The sequence below is a fragment of the Podarcis pityusensis genome (genome assembly GCF_964106645.2).
Source record: "Podarcis pityusensis genome assembly, chromosome: 6".
In the NCBI taxonomy this organism is placed as follows: Eukaryota; Metazoa; Chordata; class Lepidosauria; order Squamata; family Lacertidae; genus Podarcis; species Podarcis pityusensis.
This window is the reverse complement of record NC_138030.1, coordinates 57,002,549-57,025,881: the sequence shown is the minus strand read 5'-3', so window position 1 is coordinate 57,025,881 and position 23,333 is coordinate 57,002,549. Positions and strand designations below refer to the sequence as shown.

The window sequence follows — 23,333 nt, the reverse complement described above, 5'->3', positions numbered from 1 at the left end:
GGGACAAATCACGTATGATGTCTGGAGACCCATTATTTAATCTTCTGCATTTTTAAGCATGGTAAATGCAACTGTGGCTGGAATGGGGTAAGTTTGATTCAGAACAGGGCCATAATATAAAGGGATTTTCTAGCCTTTCAACCCAATTTTTCCTGTCTGAATTAACCCTCCACCCCTGGAAATTGCCCCCTGGAGCAAATGGCAGATGGGGATGGGGATTCACACTGCAGCCTTCATTCAAATCAGCCCTGCCTCCTTCCACAGCTCAGATATCAAGATACTGTATCTAGCTTGGTTCTCAGCTTGAAAATTGCATTGAGAAAGCACAAGCTGAATTCATAGGGCCTTGTTTTACAGCATGGGTAGGCAAACTAAGGCCTGGGGGCCGAATCCGGCCCAATCGCTTTCTAAATCCAGCCCGCGGACAGTCCAGGAAGCAGTGTGTTTTTATATGAGTAGAATGTGTCCTTTTATTTAAAATGCATCTCTGGATTATTTGTGGGGCATAGGAATTCATTCATTCATTTATTTTTTTCAAAATATAGTCCGGCCCCCCACAAGGTCTGAAGGACAGTGGACTGGCCCCCTGCTGAAAAAGTTTGCTGACTCCTGGTTTACAGAATGGCAGCAACCTCAGAATTCCTAAGTATTTAATAACGCCTATGCTTTACCAATCCTCCTACTGGTTGCACGCCTCAATCCTAGGCAATATTTTACAGATTAAAGAGATTTAATGAGAGAGAAGGGGTAAAGGTGCATAAAGGCAATCTACCTAATTCTATCTAACTCTATGTTCTCTCTCGTCAGAAGTTAAACCACTTCCCCTGTCAACTGGCCACCAATATTCCAGCTTCTTCATACACAAGTGGTTCATGTGACCCAGTATTGAGAATAAAAGTCCTAGTGGTGGTGCAAAGGTCCTGCCTAATATAAATGTACACTAATACAGATGAGGTGGCTCAAGGATACCCCAACCATCACTGGCTCCCTGGAATGCTGGGGCAGAAAACATCAGGGCTGCCTTCAGATGGCACTTTATTCTACCTTCTCGACATTTCTTGATCTGTTAATTTCTGCATTTAAGGCATTTTTTTTAACGCAACACAAAAACAACTTCTGGAAATCTAGTGGAATCCAGCAAAAGTTTGGTGCTCATTTCTATGTTGCTTAAAAAAACCCACCACAATCCATTTGAAAACCCATTAACTAAGAAAATTGCAGGAGTTTTACACTGCAATTTCATGTGACAAAAATTTGGGCAGTATCCCAGCATACAGTTCTTCCATACCATTTAAATTTCAGAGCAACATGGTGCTATAGCTATCAAAAAGCCACTGCTCCATAATGGAGTGTAAAAGGAAGGTTAGAAACTGGGACAGAAGTACCAGCATTATAACCAATAGGTAAAAGTAAAGGGACCCCTGACCATTAGGTCCAGTTGTGGCCAACTCTGGGGTTGCGGCGCTCATCTCGCTTTATTGGCCGAGGGAGCCAGCGTACAGCTTCCGAATCATGTGGCCAGCATGACTAAGCCGCTTCTGGTGAACCAGAGCAGCACACGGAAACGCCGTTTACCTTCCCGCCGGAGCAGTACCTATTTATCTACTTGCACTTTGACGTGCTTTCGAACTGCTAGGTTGGCAAGAGCAGGGACCGAGCAACGGGAGCTCACCCTGTCACGGGGATTCGAACCGCCAACCTTCTGATCAGCAAGTTCTAGGCTCTGTGGTTTAACCCACAGCGCCACCCGTGTCTCTTCATATTATTATAACCAATAAAATGCACTAAACCTGAAGTCTGAATGCAACCCAGATTGCTCCACTTCCAGGCATTATGTTTTTACTGCAGTAACAGCACACAATATGTTCAGGCAGGAGCAGTGCAATTCTAATCCCTTATTTGTTACTATCTAAAATATTTTGGGAGTCATGTTGGTAGTTCAGTCCATAATAGATAAAAGCAAATTATTTATAATTTCTTTTTTTAAAAAATCAAACAAAATCTTGTTCCTCTGCTAAAAAAAAAAGTCCCACAGCAGTTTATCATCAGAAAAGGGGGTGGGGGAGGCAGGGAGAGGGAGATTTCCTGCCCTCAGGTTTACAATCTAAAAAGATGCAACACAAAAAGAAAATGGATTGGGAAGGACGAGGAAATCAACTCAGGTTCAAATTCCAGGATAACAACCGGTCCACAATAGCAGTTTTAAGTATTTACCAAATTGCCAATATCACACATAAACCCACCAACAGTACCTGAAGTAACATTGTCTGAGGTTTGTGAGAGAAGCCAATGTTTGCAATGATGCTGCCCTGTCTTGGCCATGTGGGGAAGAGACAGAGTTGGGTTGGCATAATCTGCTGACACCCAGAGCTTCCAGGCCTGGCTCCTTGCAGACACAGCAGTCATGCTTTTGGAAAGCACGCAAGCAGCACCCGGATGAAACAGCACTCTCCCTACTTGTCATTCCCAGAAACCAATGTTCAGAAGCATACTGCGGCTGACCTGGAAGGTCAAACACAATTGAGGAAGAGGGCAAATAAGCAGGAGCAAGAGTGGCAAGTGGGCTAAATCAGGAGGGGGTCAGCTGCTAATAGCACCTTGACTAAAGGCCCCCAAAGCTTGAAATTGTCACTGGGAGACAGAAATGCCTGGTGCACGTCTGGGTGGCCCAACACGCCTCTTAGCTAGTGGTTCTAATCTCCCTTGCTCTCTTAAGCCCAGCTACTACCAGCCCCTGCTGTCATGGATGTTAGCTGCAAACAGAACACTTTTCACACACCTTTGAGAAACAGATAACACTGATCACTTTTGAGATGGTTCTGCTTTGCTTGCCACAGGAAGCCAACAAACTTTATGGTCTGCCAGTTCCATAAACTGGCAGGAAATCACGATGGGCTCCCAATTTGCAATAAAATGTTAGCAAACACCCAGTTCGGCCAATCCAATGCTTTTTCAAATAACACTATTCATCCTGTGCCTGCCAAATTAGAGGCGAAATTAAGATATTTTACATGCAAGTCACAAAATTAGATCAGACCTGTGAAACGAGCCAACTATTTTTCTGCAAGCTGGTGTCTATTGGTAGTATTAGTTAACCATTTGGAAGTAATAATAGTAATAAAGTAAACAAATGACTGCATGTGAAGGGAATTGACTAGGATCCTGATACATCGTGATGGCTGCTGGTGGCAACTGTACAAGGAAATAAGAAAAAGAATTATTTTGTGTTTATAGTAACGACTACCAATATGGAAGCAATTAGAACACACTTGAACATTCTTTTTGTACAGAACAGCTCGTGAAGGAAACAGTGTAAAATGATTGTTACTTAATCGGATCCATATGTGCTTAATTCAATTATACAATGACAACATATTGCTATTGATAATTAAAAGAATCAGAGAAGTACAAGGACACCCAAAGAGCTGACAGCAGCATTCCACTCCATTCCAATGCTAGCAGAAAGCGGTTCACCAAATTTAACCATGGTGTAGGTTTCCCTGAACTCCATCAAGTTACACCCAGAATGAACCTGGCACAATGAAGCAAGAGTGCAAACATTAGAGATTTTTTTAAAATAATAATAATAATAATAATAATACAGCTTTGGAATGAGCTAGTCTCCTGGGGAATAAAACCCTGCAGATTTCCAGAATTTGGAAGACCATAGAAGGCTGTGTATTTTGGCTGCGTAGTCTAACTAGCTATTCACAGCTGTAGGACCAGTCACACTATGGAAGACATTTTATATAAACATGACTAAACGGTATAAAGTATTGAAGCATTTTTAAAGATCATGCGGTCAGTTTTTTCAGTTATTCACATGGTGTAATAAATTTCTGACTAAGGGGAAGGGGGTGGAATTAGTCCCCGAACATAATCAACTACTACTAGTCATTCAAATGCCCTCTTATATTATCATTCAACAAGCGGCACCAGAATCACTTTTCTCCTTTCAGAGGGCAATTCTTCTCCAGTCACACTGTGGTATAATTCGTATGGGGTAAAGGTTGTGTGAAGGATCCAACAGAAGGTCGACTCTCTGGCAATAATTTGAAATCCTGGCTATAAATGCAACCCTGATTTTTGAGGCTTGTGGTAGATTCTTTGTATTAACTAGACACATATGCATCTATTGGGAAGAGGGTTGAAAAAAGTTGTTTAGCAATGAGAAAAATATGGCTGTGTCCCACATTTGGGATCAATTTCATAATCCTTTGTGCTTGTTTTGCTATGAGAAGCAATCATATAAGCATGAAGTGATGTCAGCTCTTTTATATCAATATTTAAATGTGCTTTGTTACAGATCCCGATTTGATAGCTACAGTCTCTACACCTCTCCATAGGCTTACATTAGCATGCAGCATTTTTAGACTACATTGAGAGCAAGGAATATAAGATCAAACCCACCCCATCTCCTGCCGTCTATCTCCACAATTTACTGCTTGAAACTGTCCCCACCCACCCAACCTAGCTTGCTTCTGATAATGGAGCTTCATCCACTTTCGCCAAAAGGGCAACAGATTATAGCAGTATTTAGATTCCCTATTACAGTGAATGGGGGAAACGCAGAGTATTGTTTTATACAGAGCAACTAACAGAGGATGGATCCTGCAGAAAGGAATGGCTGGATGTGAGTGAAAGGAAAGACAGTGGAAGGTGACTAGTTTGCGCTCGCTGTGTGTGTGTGTGTACGATTTTGCTGACTTTCCTTCTTGCAGATGGAATCCCCTTAGTACAGAGAATGTAATATATGATCAGAGGACTGTGAGAAGAAGGTGGGTGGACTGAAAGTTTTTCTACTCGCTGGCTCAGTCTTGGGAGACATACAGTTAGACACTTGACAAATTTGGGATGGTGCTTGAATTTAGATTTGTTCATTTCTAAAAAGAAAGATATCATCTGCCCTGGAATCCCTTTTTAATTCTGAGCAGATGAAGGAATGCTGCAGTTTGTGACCCAGGGAATAGAACAGATGAAATCCTGGGCTGTTTAGATCAGCACCCTGATTGTGGAAGGCAGCATGGACAGGAGTTTATGTATCCTACAATGATTTCTATAACCAACACACTCACCTACCCTTCTGATGGTTGGTCTTCATTTTCCAAAAAGAGGTCTAGAGGTTTACATCATGAGTTTGGTTTCTGTGCAATGAAGGTCACTGGAAACTGGTGGCTTTTCTGCATTATAAGGTTTATTTGCACACACACATGATAGAAATCTCATGACCATAACACTATGCACACCTTCCAGAAATGATCTGCAGCAAGTAAGTTTCTGTGGCAACACTTTGGCTCAAGGATACCTAAAAAGTTAGGGTCATTTATATAACAAAGAAACTGGTTTGACCATCTCAGCAATACTTTTTTCTGCAGAATCCAGTTTCAAGATCCAATCACAGGAATAGAGGGAACCACAGATGCCCATTTGGTCCAACCAAGAAAACTAGCAGATCCAAGCAAAAGATTCTGATACGAAATCTTCTAATATGAGTATAACACTTCACCATCACTCTTCCAATGTAATTGAAATGCTTGATATGTCATTCTTGCAACTTTCTGACTACTCTCCTGCCCAGTTTCTACTGCCACCATCTCTTCCAGCTAGGAATCAGAGTGCACTACAAAGTGTGTCTACAACAGCATCCCATAGATGGGGAAGACATTGTGCCACTTCCTCCAAGACACATGCAAACTAGTTTCCTGTGATATCTGAATAAGAATCAGGAGGAAAGGAAGGGGAGGGACATGCAGGCACACGGCTCATGCACTGTTAGATAAACTGTTCACTGACAGATAAACCATTATCTGTTGAATCAACACTATCACATCTGAACCTTCCAACATAACTTCTAAGTCAGCCCATGTTTCTTTTAGTCAGGCTAAGCCAAAGAGTTAAGGTTGGCCTGTGCTGCAGCAGCTAGATGCCGAAATCCAGCATCGCCTGAGCTCTGCGAGTGTGGTTTTCTCCCGACTGAAGTGCAGAGTGTTTGAGGACCGGGACATTCGCAAGGAAACCAAAATGCTTGTTTACAAAGCTATTGTACTACCAACCTTACTGTATGCTTGTGAAACATGGACCACTTATAAACGCCATCTCCAACTCCTTGAAAGATCCCATCAACGGTATCTCCACAAAAATTTACCCATCACTTGGGAAGACAGGCAAACTAATACCAGCAATGATTCTTCAACATCAACTTCGTTGGACTGGTCATGTTGTGCAAATGCCTGATTATCATCTTCCAAAGCAACTACTCTATTCTGAACTTTAAAATGGAAAGCGTGATGCTGGTGGTCAACAAAAGAGGTTTAATAAAGACTGTCTCAAGGCAAATCCAAAAAAATGTAGTATAAACACCAACAATTGGGAAACACTGGCCTGCGAGTGCTCCAGTTGGAGAACAGCCTTTACCAAAGGTGTCATGGGCTTTGAAGACACTCAAACTCAGGACACAAGGGAGAAATGTGCTAAGACAAAGGCACAGCCTGGCAAATCCACACCGTAATAAACTCCTGTCCGGAAACCAATGTCCCCACTGTGGAAGGACATGTGGATCCAGAATGGGCCTCCACAGTCACTTATGGACTCATTGTTAAAACTGTGTTTATGGAAGACAATCTTACTCGGCCATGAGTGATCACCAAAGAAGAAGAAGACCCTTGAACCCTTATTTATGAACAGAATTCAAATCCTCAAACTAGGATCCTTCAGTTCACTGTTTCTCCTTCCTTGTCACTCTCGGTTAGAAGTCAGTCATGCAACTTGTTTAAAATTCTCTCCAGGGCAGAACTGACTGCTTACAGTTAGCAGCAGAAACCTTGTTTGGCACCAAAAACAGAGTTACAGTCACACCTGATACCTAATACTACTGGGCCGCAATAAAATTACAGCCTGACATTTGACAGTTTAAAAACTAAAACATTCCACACAAACTGCATTGACCCTTTCATATGTACTCAAAGCCACATGTCCAAGCTGATGTTTCAGTTCCAAATTAGGTGGCTAAGCAAAATATGCAAACAAAACAACTGCAATAAATTATAGAGCTCTGAAAGTACCACTGCAATTGCACAAATCAAGGTCAGACATGCTAATGATTAAAAGCTGGAGAAGCAGCAGCATCTTTGCCTTTTCCCAATTGACAATATACATGTCAAAGTCAATTCCCATGCCAGTTGTAAAAACTGATTTATCTCACTGTACTAAAAACACTTATTGTAAGACATCTGCAAAAATGTTTGGAGGCTACCACATTTAACCTTTATTTTCAAAGGGTAAGTTACTTAATTTTGTAGACTGCACATTGTGTAGATTGTATTTTTACAAGAAGAAAAGAAAGGAAGGAAAAGGAAATGGTGTATTTATTCATTCCAATTTATATCCAGCATTGTAGCCTTTGTGACATCTAAGATGGCTTTAAAATTTGCTACTGTAAATGTTATGAAAAATTTAAAAAGTGTTTGTAGCCAGGAACTTTATTGAAACTATGCAACTCTTCTCAATTTAATAAAGTGGTAGCTAATCTATCCCTTGTCATTCTCCAGAACAGCTTCTCTCACACAAGTGCTCATGGAACGCTATAGTTTATAACATTATAGAATCACACAATATAAAAGAGTGTTCGGGAAATAACAGGAGACAAACAGACCAGCAGTACAAAGATTAGCAGCATTGGAGGAGATGGAAAAAAGACTCTGTCCTCCCAGTACAGGCAAATCTACAGGACCCAATTTAGGGTTTGCTTTTAAACTTGACTGATGAATAAAGTCAAGCCAGTTTGCAATTGTACATGATGAATGAGAAACTGAAAAGAATACTCCTCCTTGGAACATAAATGGTAGCACAGCAAGCTGCCTTTCATCACGGTATCAAATACTGGAAGAACTGTAAGTCTTACTTTTGTCACGAGAGGGAGCTCCAGTTCAAGTATTTCTTAAATGTGAATTTGAGAGTGGAGATGCAGTGTTTTGTCCAGCAAGAATAAGTTAACAGAGATACTATACCGATAAAAAACAGAAGTTACAGTTTCTGACACCATGTTTGTGATAGGATAGGCAACAGTACCTATAAAACTAGGTTCCAGTTACAGATAGGTAGCCGTGTTGGTCTGCCATAGTCAAAATAAAAAAAATCCTTCCAGTAGCACCTTTAAGACCAACTAAGTTAGTTCTTGGTATGAGCTTTCGTGTGCAAGCACACTTCTTCAGATACACTGAAACAGAAGTTGCCAGATCCTTCTATATAGTGAGAAGGTGGGGAGGGGTATTACTCAGAAGGGTGGTGGGAATGGGAGATTGGCAGATAGCTGAGATGAGCCTGCTGACGACTCTTAACGACTGTAATAGGTCTTACAGGAAAAGGCAAGGGGTGAGAAGGTGAGAAATGGCTTAGTCATGTATAATGGGATAAGAATCCAATGTCTTTGTTCAAACCAGGTCTCTCCATGGTTTTAAGTTTGGTAATGAGTTGCAATTCAGCAGCTTCTCTTTCCAGTCTATTTCTGAAATTCCTTTGTAGTAAAACAGCTACTTTGAGATCTTGTATAGAATGTCCTGGGAGATTGAAGTGTTCTCCTACTGGTTTCTCTGTTTTGTGATTCTTGATGTCAGATTTATGTCCATTTATTCTTTGGCGTAAGGTTTGGCCTGTTTGGCCAATATAGAGAGCTGAAGGACACTGTTGGCATTTGATGCCATACACAATGTTAGATGATGAGCAATTGAATAGTCCCGAGATGGTATGTGTGATGTTGTTGGGGCCAGTAATGGTGTTGTCCGGGTGTATGTGGCAGCAAAGTTGGCATCTGGGTTTATTGCAGGCTCTGGTGCCAGTGTCCGTGTTAAGTCTGGTTGTAGTATTATTGTGGGTTAGGAGTTGTTTAAGATTGGGTGGCTGTCTGTAGGCAATGAAAGGTCTTCCTCCCAGAGCTTGAGAAAGAGAACTGTCATTGTCCAGGAGAGGTTGTAGATCTCTGATGATGCGTTGTACTGTTTTAACTTGGGAGCTGTATGTGATGACTAGAGGTGTTCTGTTATTTTCTTTTTTGGGTCTGTCTTGCAGCAAGTTCTCTCTGGGTATAAGTCTGGCTCTGTTGATCTGTTGTCTAACTTCATCTGCTGGGTATTTTAGTTCTGAAAAGGTTTGCTGTAGATCTCTTAGGTGAGAGTCTCTGTCTGTAGAATTGGAACAGATGCGGCTGTAACGTAGTGCCTGGCTATATACAATGGACTGTTTGGTATGTTTGGGATGGTAGCTAGAGGCATGTAGATATGTTTGTTGGTCAGTTGGTTTACGGTATAAGGTGGTGTCTATGCGCCCATCCTGTATTTTTATAGTAGTGTCCAAAAAATGTATTTCTTGCATAGATTGATTCATTGTAAGGTTGATTGTGGGGTGAAAATCATTAAATTTCTGGTGAAAGGTGTCCAGGGTCTGTTGACCATGTGTCCAGATGATAAAAATATCGTCAATGTATCGCAGGTACAAGAGAGGTTTGAGTGGGTAGGAGTTTAGGAAACGTTGTTCTAAATCTGCCATGAAGATGTTGGCATACTGTGGGGCCATGCGGGTGCCCATTGCTGTGCCGCTGATCTGAAGGAACAGGTCATCACCGAATTTGAAGTTGTTGTGGGTAAGGACAAATTGGCAGAGTTTGGTGGCAAGGTCCGCTGTGGTTTTATCTGAAATGGTGTTCCTTATAGCTTGTAAACCATCGTTGTGTGGGATGTTGGTATACAGAGATTCCACATCCATAGTAGCTAGTATAGTATTGTTGGGAAGATTATTTAAAGATTGTATTTTCCTCAGAAAATCTGTGGTGTCACGTACATAGCTGGGAGCACTGATGGCATATGGTTTCAGAACAGAGTCCATATAACCGGAGACACCCACTGTAATAGTGCCAATACCTGAAATGATGGGGCGTCCTGGATTTCCTGGTTTGTGTATTTTAGGTAGAAGATAGAAAGTTCCTGGTCGAGGTTCTGTTGGTGTGTTGGTGAGGATCTGTTCTTGGATGTGTGGGGGTAGCTCCTTAACAATCTTGTTCAGTTCTTTCTTGTATTCTTGTGTGGGGTCCGAGTCCAATTTTGTGTAAAAGGCGGTATTGGAAAGTTGTCTGTGAGCCTCCTGAATGTAGTCAGTTTTGTTCATGATGACGACAGCTCCACCTTTGTCTGCTTCTTTAATTATAATGTCTGGGTTGTTTCTGAGATTATCTATGGCTCTCCTTTCAGCATGGTTTAGATTTTGTTGTAAGCGATGGTGTTTTCTGGTCACATCTGTTTGGATTCTGTGGCGGAAGCAGTCAATGTACAAGTCCAGTGTGGTATTGCGTCCATCAGGAGGGGTCCATGTGGAGTCCCTTTTTGTGTAACACTTTTTCGGAGGTAGTTGGTGGTCAGTGTTCTGTTGGGAGGGTGGTTGTTGTTCTCCAGTGGGTTGAGAGGTGTTGTGTTGTGAAGTTGTTGTTTGTTCTGATTTGTCTTGTTGTTGTGTGTGTTGAAAATACTCCTTCAGGCGTAAACGGCGGAAAAATGCTTCCAAGTCCCCGTAGAACTGAATCATGTGTGGGGATTTGGCAGGGCAGAATGACAGTCCACGTGAAAGGACTGATTCCTCGGCTGGGCTGAGTGCTTGCTGTGAGAGATTGACAATATTGTTGATCTTGTTTTGATTAGTAACCTGTAGGTTGGAAAGGTTAGAGAGTTTCTTGTTTTTCTGTTTTTTCAGTAGCTCCAGTTGAGAGTGGTAAATATTTTGTTTTTCCTTTTGGAACTCTTGCCAAGCTTGGTGGTTCCTGATAGAGTTGTCTAATACAAGGAGTTCCTCCTTTATTAGCTTCTGTTTAGAGTAGAGAACGCTGATCAGATGTTTGAGCAGCTTCTTAGAGAAAGTGTTGCATAGTTTTCTTGCATATTCAGTTGGATACGTGGATTGTAGAGGGTTCTTAATTCTAAGACCCTTGGGTATAATGTCCAGGTTCTTGCATTTAGTAAGAAAGAAGATATCAGTCTGTACCTGTGCAAGTTTCTTGGTGAGGTTGATGGACTTCCATTTCATGCGGCTCAATGTGGTGCCTTCCAAGAACTAACTTAGTTGGTCTTAAAGGTGCTACTGGAAGGATTTTTTTTATATAAAACTAGGCAAATATTACATACTTTATTTTTAACCTACATTGTTCTTTGATTAAACTTTTATAAATAGCGGCGACAGTAGCACTGAGATGGGGGAAAGGATATTCAGAGTTGTACAAAGAAAAGTAGATAGTGAAGATCTTGATTTGGAATCAAGCCTAAGGGTTGTACTGAACTAGCTTCTAACTCAGAGTAGGCCCCTTGAAATTAACAAACCTAAATAAGCCACATCCATTCACTTCAGTTAATCTACCCTAAGTAGGATTAACATTTAATATCACCCTAAAAGCTGGACCAGGAACTTCTGCAGTGCAAGTCCCAACTATACATGTTTTTATACCCATGGCCATTTTTCTAAATTATCTCCATACTGTTGCAGACTGTGTTTGTTTGCTTTTTCAGGTCATCTAAAATATTTCTTTTTCAGATATGGGATTTATACTCTGCTCTACAATAAAATCCTTAAAGTGACGTACAAGACTCAAGAACAGAACATATTTCCCATTGGGAGGGGCAGCAGGTGCCTGCCCTTGTGCTGCTGCCACTGCCAGGGCAGAAGAGGAAGAGGAAGAAGAGGAGGAGGAGGTGGTGGTGGTGGTGGTGGTAGAGGAGGTGCCTGCCCCTTACCCTTGAGGACTTGTTCTGGGGTGCTTAGGGCAGGTTTTACATAGGTTTTCTGGATGCTCGTGGCCTCTGTTGTGCTTTCAGCCGTTTGTATTGTTGCAGAGTCTTGGGAGCCAAGGTTTATGGGTGCCAGATTCCCCTAAATTCTAGGGTCTGATAGGTGTTAGCATTTAATCAATGCTTCGAGTGTTAAAATTGACTTCCAGACACTGGATTTAGAAAAGCCTTAAAATACAGTGCCAAGCCAGCTTCCCTTGTTCAGGAAATCGCCTGGGAGATCAGCCATTAACAAAAGACAAAGGGAAAGTAATGGGCCATTAGGAAAGCCAGAGAGAAGGGACTCTGTACCAGGCAGAAAATGGGAAGGGTCCCTCCCTGCAGCTCTAAGTTTGGAGACAAAGCAGAGTAGGGTTTAGGAATGCAGTTGGCCATGATGTGAGCTGAAGGTGGGAGTCTGTAAAACGCAGCAAGCTAGAGAGAGGGTCAGAGCCATGGTAAGCATGCTTGGGACCCCTAAAATCTCACATCGCTCAGAGATTAGGGTGGTGTGCAACAGTTCTTTGTGAGGTGCTTTCAATAAACTTGTATTTTTGCATTTCCACATACATGCTGTGTGCTCTGGGGAGGGGGCGGCACAGCCTGTGTCTGTCTGGGACGCTTGTGGGGCCATGGAGTGTACTAGTGATCTCCACATCTGCTTACCTGGTTGTGCTGTTAGTGTGGCTGTGCAACTGGAGGAGTGTGTGGTGGGTGCAGCCAGGGTGTGTGGGATGTACTGATTAGAAGATGCATGCAGAATGTGCTCTGTGTTTCTGCACTGCTTCCCATGGATTCTCTCTAAGTGGCCTCACAGTCTGTACACACAGTTAGGAGGGCTTGGGTCCTATCCACCCTGTGTGTCAACAGGTGGCAGCAGTTTCCATGGTGACAGTGGCTTTCTGTATTTCATCAGATTTTTCTATTCTACTGGGTTGGTGCCAGTTCAGCCAGCATTTCTGCCTTCCTGGAGCTTCTGAATGGACTCAGGATCTGGCATACTTTATGGTGCCTTAACTTCAGCCAGCATACATTAAGCCCGATTGTTTAGGATTGCCCTGCCCGCTAAGATTCCAACCGGTTCACAGCATATCATATTAACAACTGCACTACCCTGCTGTGTTTAATCCTTTTTCATTTAAAATCAGTGGGATTCAAAGCATGCTTAAGTTGGCTGGAACAAACCTCTAATTATCTACATTTGTTGTTAATTGTCCAGGCAGGAAGCCCCAAGTGAACAGCCCTGACCTCTTTCACTCTCAAGGCTTGAGATGATCCAGACATTTCATCTGGTCCTACGGTTACTTGGAAATATATACGTATAATGAATTATACCTATTAAAATCATTTAAACTGCTTCTGTTTAGAGATGACACTACAAAGCCAATTGGATTTTTGTGAACCAACTTAAAAACTGTATCCTTGTGCACCAATATAGTGAATCTCATTCTATATTGCTTCTAAATATATTTATTTTCCCTCTGTTTTCTGGCTAGCTACATGCAGTCCAACAAAGCTAATGGGACTCTGTTATTTCTTCATTATCCAGATAGTAAGAAAAAAAGCAAATGCTATTACATGGGTAGGCAAATTAAGGCCCGGGGGCCGGATCCAGCCCAATTGCCTTCTAAATCTGGCCTGCAGACGGTCCAGGAATCAGCATGTTTTTACATGAGTAGAATGTGTCCTTTTATTTAAAATGCATCTATGGGTTATTTGTGGGGAATAGGAATTTGTTCATTCTCCCCCCCCCCCAAAAAAAAAATAGTCCGGCCCCCCACCAAGGTCTGAGGGACAGTGGACCGGCCCCCTGCGGAAAAAGTTTGCTGACCCCTGTGTTATTAGATGTTGAGTCTACATGGATCACCTAAATCACTGGTACCTTCACTGAAATTTTATCACTTTTTAGCAGCCCTGTACATTAAAACATTCTTTGTATTATTATTTTAAGGGAAAGCAATGGGAGATTAAGGAAGTTTGTTCTGTCATTCCCCAGTTAACAGCTTGAAGTGTGCAGTCAGAGTACTGCACTATAAAAGTACATACTCAAAAGTGCTCTGGCATGACTTCTGGAACAGTGGTTGGGAAGTTTTAACTAGGGTTTCAAGCTTTAAATAGGTTCATTAAATATTTAGGCAGCAGTCCTATGCATACTTACCTGGGAGTAATTTCCAATGAATCAATGGGGCTTACTGAGCAGTCATGTATTGGATTGCACCGTTAGTTCATTAATTGCTGAGGATAGTGGAAATCCATCAGAGGGGCAAAGATTAAGGAAACACTTGTTTGTTTTTCAAGGCTATTTTGATTCTGATGTGTTGCTGGAAGCTTTCACCTACTGAATTACAACTCACTTTTCCCTTCAGTGGTTCAAAAGTTACTGTAAAAGCTAGCTCATGGGGGTGGGATCAAGGGTGTACCAAAGGGGTGATTAGCTTGGGGACCAAGGACACAGGCCGGGGGGGGGCACAAAAATCATGCCTCTCCACTCTGGCTCAGAGTGGCCAGGAGCTTATCTGCCCACTCTCCTTGCCAAGGGCGCAAGGGAGCCTAGATACACCTCTGGTGGAGACAGATTAACAATCTGACCAGATGGGCCACAAAGGTTCCCCCCTCCCTGACCATGTTGGCATGTCCAGGTGCAGAAATGTGTGTTTGCTCTCACATCTATTCTGACATAGCATCAAAAACAGGGGCATACAGCTCTGCAAATATGGAGTTGGGTAACAGAGAATAGTGGTAAAAATGAGCCACTATGTAGACCTGGGACGGGGAATCTATGGCCTTTCAGATGTTGTTGGACTACAACTCAAATCACCCCTGACAATTAGCCAATCCATGCTGACTGCAGCCAAGGTGAAATCTAACAGTATCCAGAAATTCCCCATATCAAACTATTACTCCTACTCCTACATTACAGTTTGAGATACAATGCCCTATCATTATTAGAAAAACAATAGGGCATTGTATCTCAAACTGTAATGTGACAGTAAAAGTTCAAGGCACTGTAACAAATACTACTGCAAAATTAGTGCAATTTCTCAGTCTTGTCTTCATAGGGAAAAATGTTTGGTTTTACCTTACCAGTATGAACCTTTAAACTTTCAAGATATTTGGACTGCCATCTATTTTTTGTTTTGTTTTGTTATAATATCTTGGGCTTCTGAGTAATTGAACAATTAAGGGTGATTAATTGCATGCTTGCAATAAAAACAGACGACCAGCAGAGATCCCTTACAGGCTAAATATTTTGAAAAAATTCTATCTGCTACTAGACATAACAAATGCAATCAACCCAGCATGCAACTTGAAGCTGGTTGAATGGATGCTTGCTGGTTTGCTCTGGAACCCAAACCTCCTTAAAAGAAGCCAAAGTGTTTAAAAAAATAAACTCAAGATGGAGAGCATGGGGGAAGAGAAATATTGACATGTGAAGCTGATATTATCCTAACAAAAGAAACACTGTTGGCCCTTTGGCCATTTCATTGTTCAAATCAAAACAGCAAGACTTGGGAGAGTACACACTAGCTAAAGCGTTTGCCTCTGAGTAATTAACTGCTGCTGGGTAAGTTACAACGCACCAATAGGATATTTCTCAAATGCACATTTTATATCAGGTGGTCAAGCAAGCTGTATTTATACAGCACAACACAAAATCTAGTGGCTTATGTAAAATTCAGAGGAAGTCAGGTTTTATTGTTTACATTACAAGATCAAGTTTCTAACCCAGGGGTTGTGAAGCAAAGCATAAAGACACGAGTAGTGTGATAAAGTATGAGAAGCTAGAGTGGCTTTATTTATTTATTGGACTACTACCCTGCCCTTCTAAAATATGTGACTTACACAATAATATATTCAAATACAAAAGCTAAAACTTGCAATAGCAAAAACTGGATAAAAACCAGCAGCAGAGATAATAAATTTTAAATTCTAGAGAATTTTTGGGGAAGGGGTCTTCATCAGGCACCACAATAATGCAAATTACAGGGGAGGGGCATCTCTAACAAGACACCTACAGAAGAGCTGAAAACATGAAGCCTAGTTCATTTGTTTATACGTAAATCTTCAGCTCCTTTGAAATCCCTTCACATCTTGGGGCTGGGGTATGTGCCATCACTTTGAATTTGACTCATAAATAGACACTGAGCCAGTGCAACTGTAATGCTCATTCGTAGTTAGCAGTTCTTTTAACTATATTCTAAACCAACGGAGGTTTCCAATCTGTCTTCAAATGCAGTCCCATATACCACACATCCATTCATTTATTATTCAGTTCCTAAGCCTGCTCTTCATTTTAAATGATCCCAAAGCAGGTTACAACATATAACTACATAAACCACAGCAGGCCAACACTAACAAGCCAACCATTATCATAACGCATTGACAAAATGTTAGATAAAAATCCCAAAACATTTCACAATAGCCCAGCTCAAAAACTGACTATATTGCTTCAATCTCTTCAGTAAGCCTAGGCAAAGAGGTGCCTCCTTAACTAGCACTAAAAAGCTAACAGTGTCGGCAACAGGTAATCTTCAACAGGGAAAGCATTCCAAAGAGAAGGGGCCACCACAGAGGTGGCCTTTTCTCGCATCACTCTACAGGCAGACTTGTATAGAGAGAGGTATTTAGGTCTGATCATTTTTTATACATCAACATTAACACACTGTATTGAGTGCTGCAGGTTCTGCAGGACAAATGTTGTTATGTGGTTTCAACCACCAGTACTTCTCATCATCCTCAGAATTACATCAGCTACAGTTTTTAAACAATACAAAGCCCAAAAAGCACTTTACAATAATTCAACTGGGAAGTTACCATAACATGTGTTGCTATGGCAAGGCTACCTAACCAGGAAAGGCCATCACTGACGAACTAGTAATAGGAACTCCTTGCCACCAGGACCATCAAGGACAGCACTGGGTCAAGGAGAGCCCCAAGACCATGAGCTCACTCTTTCAAGAGGAGAACGAACCTATCCAGAACAAACTATATATCAAATTCCTAATCAGAGAGCCAGCAACACACAGTAGCTGATTACCGAATTACAGGTAATCTAACCTGAATGTTACCAGTCCAGAGCATAGATAAGTGAAGTCGAACTATTAATATTCCAAGTAGAGTTGCATGTGGTGCATCACCTTAAGCATGCCATTCCATGGAAGCAACTCACACCTTGAGTGACACAAGCTGTACCTAAGTGTCTACACTCTCTTGTTCCTTACTTATATCAGAAAATTTTCCAGTGTGTGCTGACCCAATTTACTGGAAGACCCAAATCACTGAATGGGAGTAATTTTTAAAGAATAAAATCTTTATGGACTACTGTGGGATAGCCCTCCATCAAAATAATGCTTGGGTCAATTAAAAGCCCTTCCTTATTGCGGCTTTACTTAGTTTCAGGTTGTGAAGGAGCAAGAGGCAACAAAAATAAGCCAATCATCTCAGTCATTCCCTACTGTTTCTTCACTGGCAGAGGGCAGCCCATAAGAGGCATATCATGAAGCCTGCAGGAAGCAAAGGAAAGTGGAAAGAGCAGACTTTGGTCATTTCCTGTAAAAAGAGCCTGACTGCAATGTGCAGAGAATAACTTGTCTTGGTAGCTGAGAGCATTTGGACCTTTTCACAAATGAAGCAACCCAATCTTTTAAAAACAAAACCTGTGTTTATATAAGCTAGCTGCATGAATTCTTGTTGGGCAAATTAATTCTGTGGTATGACTCAATATGTAGGGAAATACAGTAACTTTAACCATTTCAGTTGCTATGAGTGTTTCCATGATTTACAAAGCTCTCCTTCAGGCAAGAGCTCAATGGAGACCAAGAGCTGGGAAAATCTATACGCTATAAATGAACCAATATACTATCTTTAAAGGAAATTTAAAGAAAAGAACATACACTTGCTTCATTAAGGCAAATTATTATTTGGGGCATATTATTTGGGACTAAAAGCAAGACCTAGAGATGTTAAACTGGCCCCCCAAAGCTTGAAATATGTGTTTCCTTAGTATTTAAATTAATTGGCAACTAGTGCTTTAATTTCTTTTGTGTATAGAATGAAATACTGGCTCTAGCAATATTTATATTTTGTAGGAAAGGTAATGCGTATCTTGAGAACTGTAATGCGTATCTTGAGAACTTTAACTTTTCTCGCCTATTGTTTTAGATAGCAGAATTGAAGTGTATTGCACAATTTCATTATTTGTAATAAGGGTGCCAAGAATCTATCATCAAAGTAGTACGGAATTCCTGTCGCCTGGGCAGCCCAGGACTTCCAGACACACTGTCTAGGCTTGTGCCCTTAGTAGTAGTGTCCAATATATTTCCAGCGAAAAGCAGTAAAGTTCAATTCCATACACATACTATTTTGTGTGGAGGTGGATAAGAGGATTTTCACAGCACAAATCCTATCTTTGCATGTCTGCTTGGCTGTATTCTCCAATTTGCTCATGAATCCAACTCCCTAGTAAGTGTGCTTGGGATTGCATCCTCAGAATTGAATAAGCTTGAAAGGAGGGCAGCTGCTCATAGCATGTGCACTTATTCTACCACCACTTCTGATAAACAGATTCTGTAGGTTTTCAAAACAGTACAAAATCTGTAAAACCTTCTTGACCAGAAACAACAGTGGGCATGGCCACCCTTAAAAGGTACAGGACAGATCACACTGCACACACCCCAGTTCTTTAATTTCCCCTTCTGTTTCTGCTGACCCTCTTCTCCATGACAGTGGTGGTGGTGACCCATCCTCGTCCCAGATTATTTTTTTGTCAGTTTGGGTGCATGTTTTTCTTTTTTATAGCAGTGGTAGCCTCTCTGCTTGGAGCATATCATAATCCGAATGATATGGCTAATCAAATGGCAATGCTGGTTACCAATTCAGCAAAGGATATTCAACTAGATTTTCAGATCCTGTTTGAAAGAAGCTGCAGTTGCAGGGACTTGCAGGGACTTTAGGCACAAAAATTGGTGATTTGTATCACAGTTACTTCCAGTAATTTGATCAAAACAAAAAGTTATGTTATGCCATTTTATGACATTATGCTATGTTGTAATATTTTTTCACCTGGTTTTTCCTCTGCAAATAGTTACACTGTATTTTATAATATACTGGAAGCCATATGCCTGGTAATATTTTACAGCTTCATACAGGCAAATAATGTTTTACTTATAAGCAAAACAAGATGGATGAAAAAAGCCCAGTCGAACACATTTACAAACATAAACATTGATGAAAATAAAGATGCAAATCCTCACTCTTACCAGAACACACTGATCTAGTTCCAATGTATCACAACAAAGTAGAACGTTTTCCCCCTACATCAGAAATGGAACAGGAGTCAATGATGTTAACTACTAGCAGAAGAGTTACAATTATACATACAATATGAATATTTATTTAGTAGAGAGACTTCCTTATTAATATTTCATAAGAATACTGGCCATCCAAGCTACTTAAATATTTAAACTTTTAATAAAGATTCTACTGAAAAAGACAGTATCTGCTTGTTTATTTCTGAGCAACACTCTTGAGATAAATGCCTTACATCCTCCTTGACTTCAAGACCTGTATCATTAACATTGTGATTTTCTTGTTTTGCATGATGATTGCACAAAATACAATATCTGGCTGCCACGTCTCTTAATTCTTTATTTTCTTGGAGTTTTATTATTTTGGGGCTCCAATTATTCTCAAGTAAGAGAAGATCTCTGGAAAAGACACTGGACAGAGCTTGCTCCTTCCAGTCACAATTATTTTCTCTGTATACATTTAGGTATTTATTCATGTTCTCCTCACAGGTACGTTTCTGTGAAGTGCCACCTTCAGTTTGGCTTGCTGTGATAAAAGCTACATTCAAAGGAGAAGTGTCTGTGATTTTATAAATGCAAGGTCCATAGTCTAGAACCTTGGTATTTGAATGCAGCAAAGGAAAACAAATATTCAACATACCAGAGTTAACGCATGTCAAGTAATTAAGGTAATCATGTCCACTTTGGAATATGTTTTCCTCAAGGGCTGGTAAGTGCTCTCTGCTCAGCAGCTGTCTTCTCTGATGGGCAGCAAATCCGTCAAAGGTTCTTTGTCGAAGTTCCCTTTCCAGCATTATTGATTCCAACTCCTTGTCTGCAAATGCCCTTCTTTTCCTCATTCTCTCACTGAGGCTAGAAAGGCAATGCTCTGTTTCCTGGGAGGGTGGACTATTTGCTACAACAAGATCCAAAGGAAAAGGACAGTTATTGTGCAAAGCCTGGCATTAGGTGCTTTCAAACATTACGCATTTCCTTTACAGAAAGCATTTCACGCGGTAAAAACGGTATTACTAAGAAACCTGTGTGTAAGTTGTCACATCACAGGTAATAGTTGCATGTGCCAGTCATTAACTGTTTGTACACGTTGTATAGTTGAAAGTGTAGCATAGTGAAAGTGCACCCATACGCTTGTCACATACAACAGCTAACAGCTAACTACACCAGTGTAGGTAATATCATATGTAATTAAGACATCTGAAGCAGCCTTTGTGCTTAAATACAACTGACACCAATAAAATCAAGAACACTCAGTTCATACTCAAATCAGTGGCACTTAGGTATACTTAGCTTCTCTGGAAGGCATCCAGTATTCACTCATGAAATGTAATGTCAACCAGAGTCCTTGACTAGAAATGCCATTGTTACACAATCTTTTGATGTTTTTTAAGGGTTTGGAGAGTCATGCCTAAAGAGGTCTTCATAAGTAGATACTTATTTATGGAATGTGTCAGGAATATAAAATAAACATTCATTTCACAGCTATAACAACTTATTGTCCTATATCAATACCACATTTTATAATGGAATACATTAAAAGGGAAGAACCTACTAGATTTGCTTCAAGTGTATTTCCTACATGCTGGCACATACCTTCCGGTGAGTGTCTAGCCAACAACCTGGCAGTCTGCTTGGTCTTGCAATGGAAGTTTAATCTGTGGCCAGAAACTGAATATTCACTGCTCCTCATTCCTTTCTTAACCTATGCAATGACAAAAAGAAGAGGACATTCAGCAACACCATAGCTATTTTTGCTTACTAACAATGTCCGTGCTTGCCTGCTAAGATAATACTGAAAACATTCAAGCTATTTGGAAGCAAATAAGAAAAGTTGCATTATGATCAAAAGACAACTTTCCCCCAGGATGCATTACAATTATATAGTTTACATTGGGGTTTATTATTGCTGTTTTAAATACATACAACATATAACATGAGCTCAAAGAAAGGGAACTTGTCTTCAATAGCAGTAAACCAATTACAGTGCCAGGCCCAGACAGCTCCACTAGCACCCAAATTACGGTAATTTAAGAAGCTTAAACTATTTACACTGAATCCATCCCATTTAAAAGTTAAAGTTACTCAACTTCGATCTACATGAGGCAAAGCTCACTAAAGACTGGGACTTGTTTTCAGCTGAAACGCAGAACCAGATTCCAGTGACCTTCTCAGGAAAAGGTGCTTCAGGAGAGGGCAGTTTTAAGGTTACTTTCTTTACATTATTCCTCAGCTCCACATCTCTCCCTGTTTGTTCTTGTGTCACTTAGAATCATAGAACCGTAGAGTTGGAAGGGACCTCAAGGGTCATCTAGTCCAAACCCATGCAATGCAGCAATTGCAACCAAAGCATCCATGACAGTTGACCATCCAACCTCTGCCTCAAAACCTCCAAAGGAGAGGAGTCCACCACCTTCCCAAGGAGTCCATTCCAATGTCAAACACCACTTACCACCAGAAAGGTCTTCCTGATGCAGATGTTTTATTTTTTGTTCTGGAAAAGCTTACTGCCCTATAAAGCTTGCATAGGCCCAGAAGCTAAGCAAAAAGCCCATCCCACTGCCCAGAGCACGCACCAATGAAGCTAAAACTAAAGCCAGCTGAACTTACAGGAGCAAATTCAGCAGCTGAAGCTTTGTGCTTTGCTACAGGGGGAAAAACTTCACAGCTGAAAATGCTCCTGCAGTGCAACGAATAAAGGCAAGGTGGGGGGTATGCCTCTGGGGCGGGGATCCTGCTTATACAGGGACTAGGACGTTCTTGGTTTAAACAGCGACTATTCAACTTGCCATAGCTGCCTATACTGGCAAGTGTGGCCCTCTGAGGGGCCCCCACATCACATGCCCTGAGGCGTTTCCGCCATTCCCCCACCCGCCACCGCCGCCTGAGAGGATTTCTTTAGCCATTACTAACCGTTCTGCTGCTCCACCACCAAAATTAATACAACTCAGTGCTGAAGCAAGTTGTTCAGGTAAATTTTAAATGTCTGAGTTTATTATTATTTTTATATTTTGTTGGAAGCCGCCCAGAGTGGCTGGGGAAACCCAGCCAGATGGGCGGGGTATAAACAATAAAATTATTATTAACTGTCACCATCATCCTCACCATTATTATTATTATTGTTTTATGGCCTCTTAAGGACTCCAGAGCCGTCAGCAAGGAGAGAGGGGCCCGAGGAGGAGCCCTGCTGGCCCTCTTCTGCCGCCAGCGTTGTGTTTCCCGCCCCTGCTGGGTTTTTCCCCCGCGCAAGGCGCGCGCGCCCACTCACCTGGCCGGCCACCTGGTCTTGGTGCCTCCTCAGCGCCACCTGCGCGGCCGTCACGCGCTGCCTCTCGAGCACCAGCAAGCAGGCGGCGCACGCGCACTCCCGCCAGCGGCACAGCCGCTTGTGGCCCTTGAGGCTGGACACCACGCCGTGGTTCCTGCAGCGCGCGCACTTGGGCAGGCGCGGGCTCAGCAGGCGCCGCGAGCCGGTGCTGAAAGTGCCGCAGCCGCCCTCGCCCTCATGTCCGGGGCGCTCTGAAGAATTGACGGGGCGGGCAGACTTAGCTTTTCGCTGCCGCTTGGAGGGCAAGGGCAACATGATGAACCTCTTGCTCGCTGTCTCAGGCCTCCTGAAACTATAGCTACTTTTTTTTTTGGGTGGGCTTGAAGGCACCTGCACAGGTTGGGCTTCACTTTGCTAGACGGCAGCAAAGCCGCGTCGCATTTGCAACTTGTCGGGGCTGTAGCGCCCTCTGGCCGAGTCTGCGGCTGCTTCCCGTCGGCTCTCCTCTACAGCCGTGTCTTCTTCTGTCCTGCGTATTAGTAGCACCTTTCTGATGAAGGCTCAGCCCGGCCCAGCCTTGATCTTTGACGTCAGTTCTCCACTTCTCCCCACCACTTTCCACTCAATCAAATCTATTCTAGGCTTAACCCCTAAAATGCTATAGGACACAAGGCTCTGCTTTGCTGTCCTTCCCACAACACACACGTATGGACCCATTTTCGAGTCCTGTACATCAATTATTGCCAAGAATCGGATGCACACCCCAGATGCATTATGAGAAGAACCTGGACTGTCAGCCTTGCAAGGCACAGTAAGTGAGGACGGTAATTCAAAATTACGCCTACTAGTAAGCAAGGACTAGGGTGATGTGTTTATTATGTTTCTTCATTACCTTTCTGGCAAGATACTCAAGGCAGTTTACAGCAGAAACGCACAAAAACAGATGCAACTCCTCCCCCAGCCAGT

General features: G+C 41.9%; 1 protein-coding gene across 14 annotated transcripts in view; it reads right to left on the bottom strand.

Annotated features, from left to right (window-relative positions):
- LOC308479793 (doublesex- and mab-3-related transcription factor 2-like) overlaps positions 1–23,105 on the bottom strand; it is an 81,884-nt gene extending 58,779 nt beyond the window's left edge. For 7 of the 14 annotated variants that reach the window (XM_081010688.1, XM_081010689.1, XM_081010685.1 and 4 more), the window contains exons 1-4: positions 22,368–23,077; positions 20,696–20,804; positions 19,746–20,000; positions 19,058–19,111 (exon numbers count right to left, since the gene is read on the bottom strand). In XM_081010688.1, the coding sequence (XP_080866814.1) occupies positions 19,086–19,111; positions 19,746–20,000; positions 20,696–20,804; positions 22,368–22,682 (705 nt within the window). In that variant the 5' untranslated portion in view covers positions 22,683–23,077 and the 3' untranslated portion in view covers positions 19,058–19,085. The other 7 variants (XM_081010684.1, XM_081010686.1, XM_081010687.1 and 4 more) reach the window with 7 other exon arrangements.
- Positions 23,106–23,333: the final 228 nt, after the last annotated feature.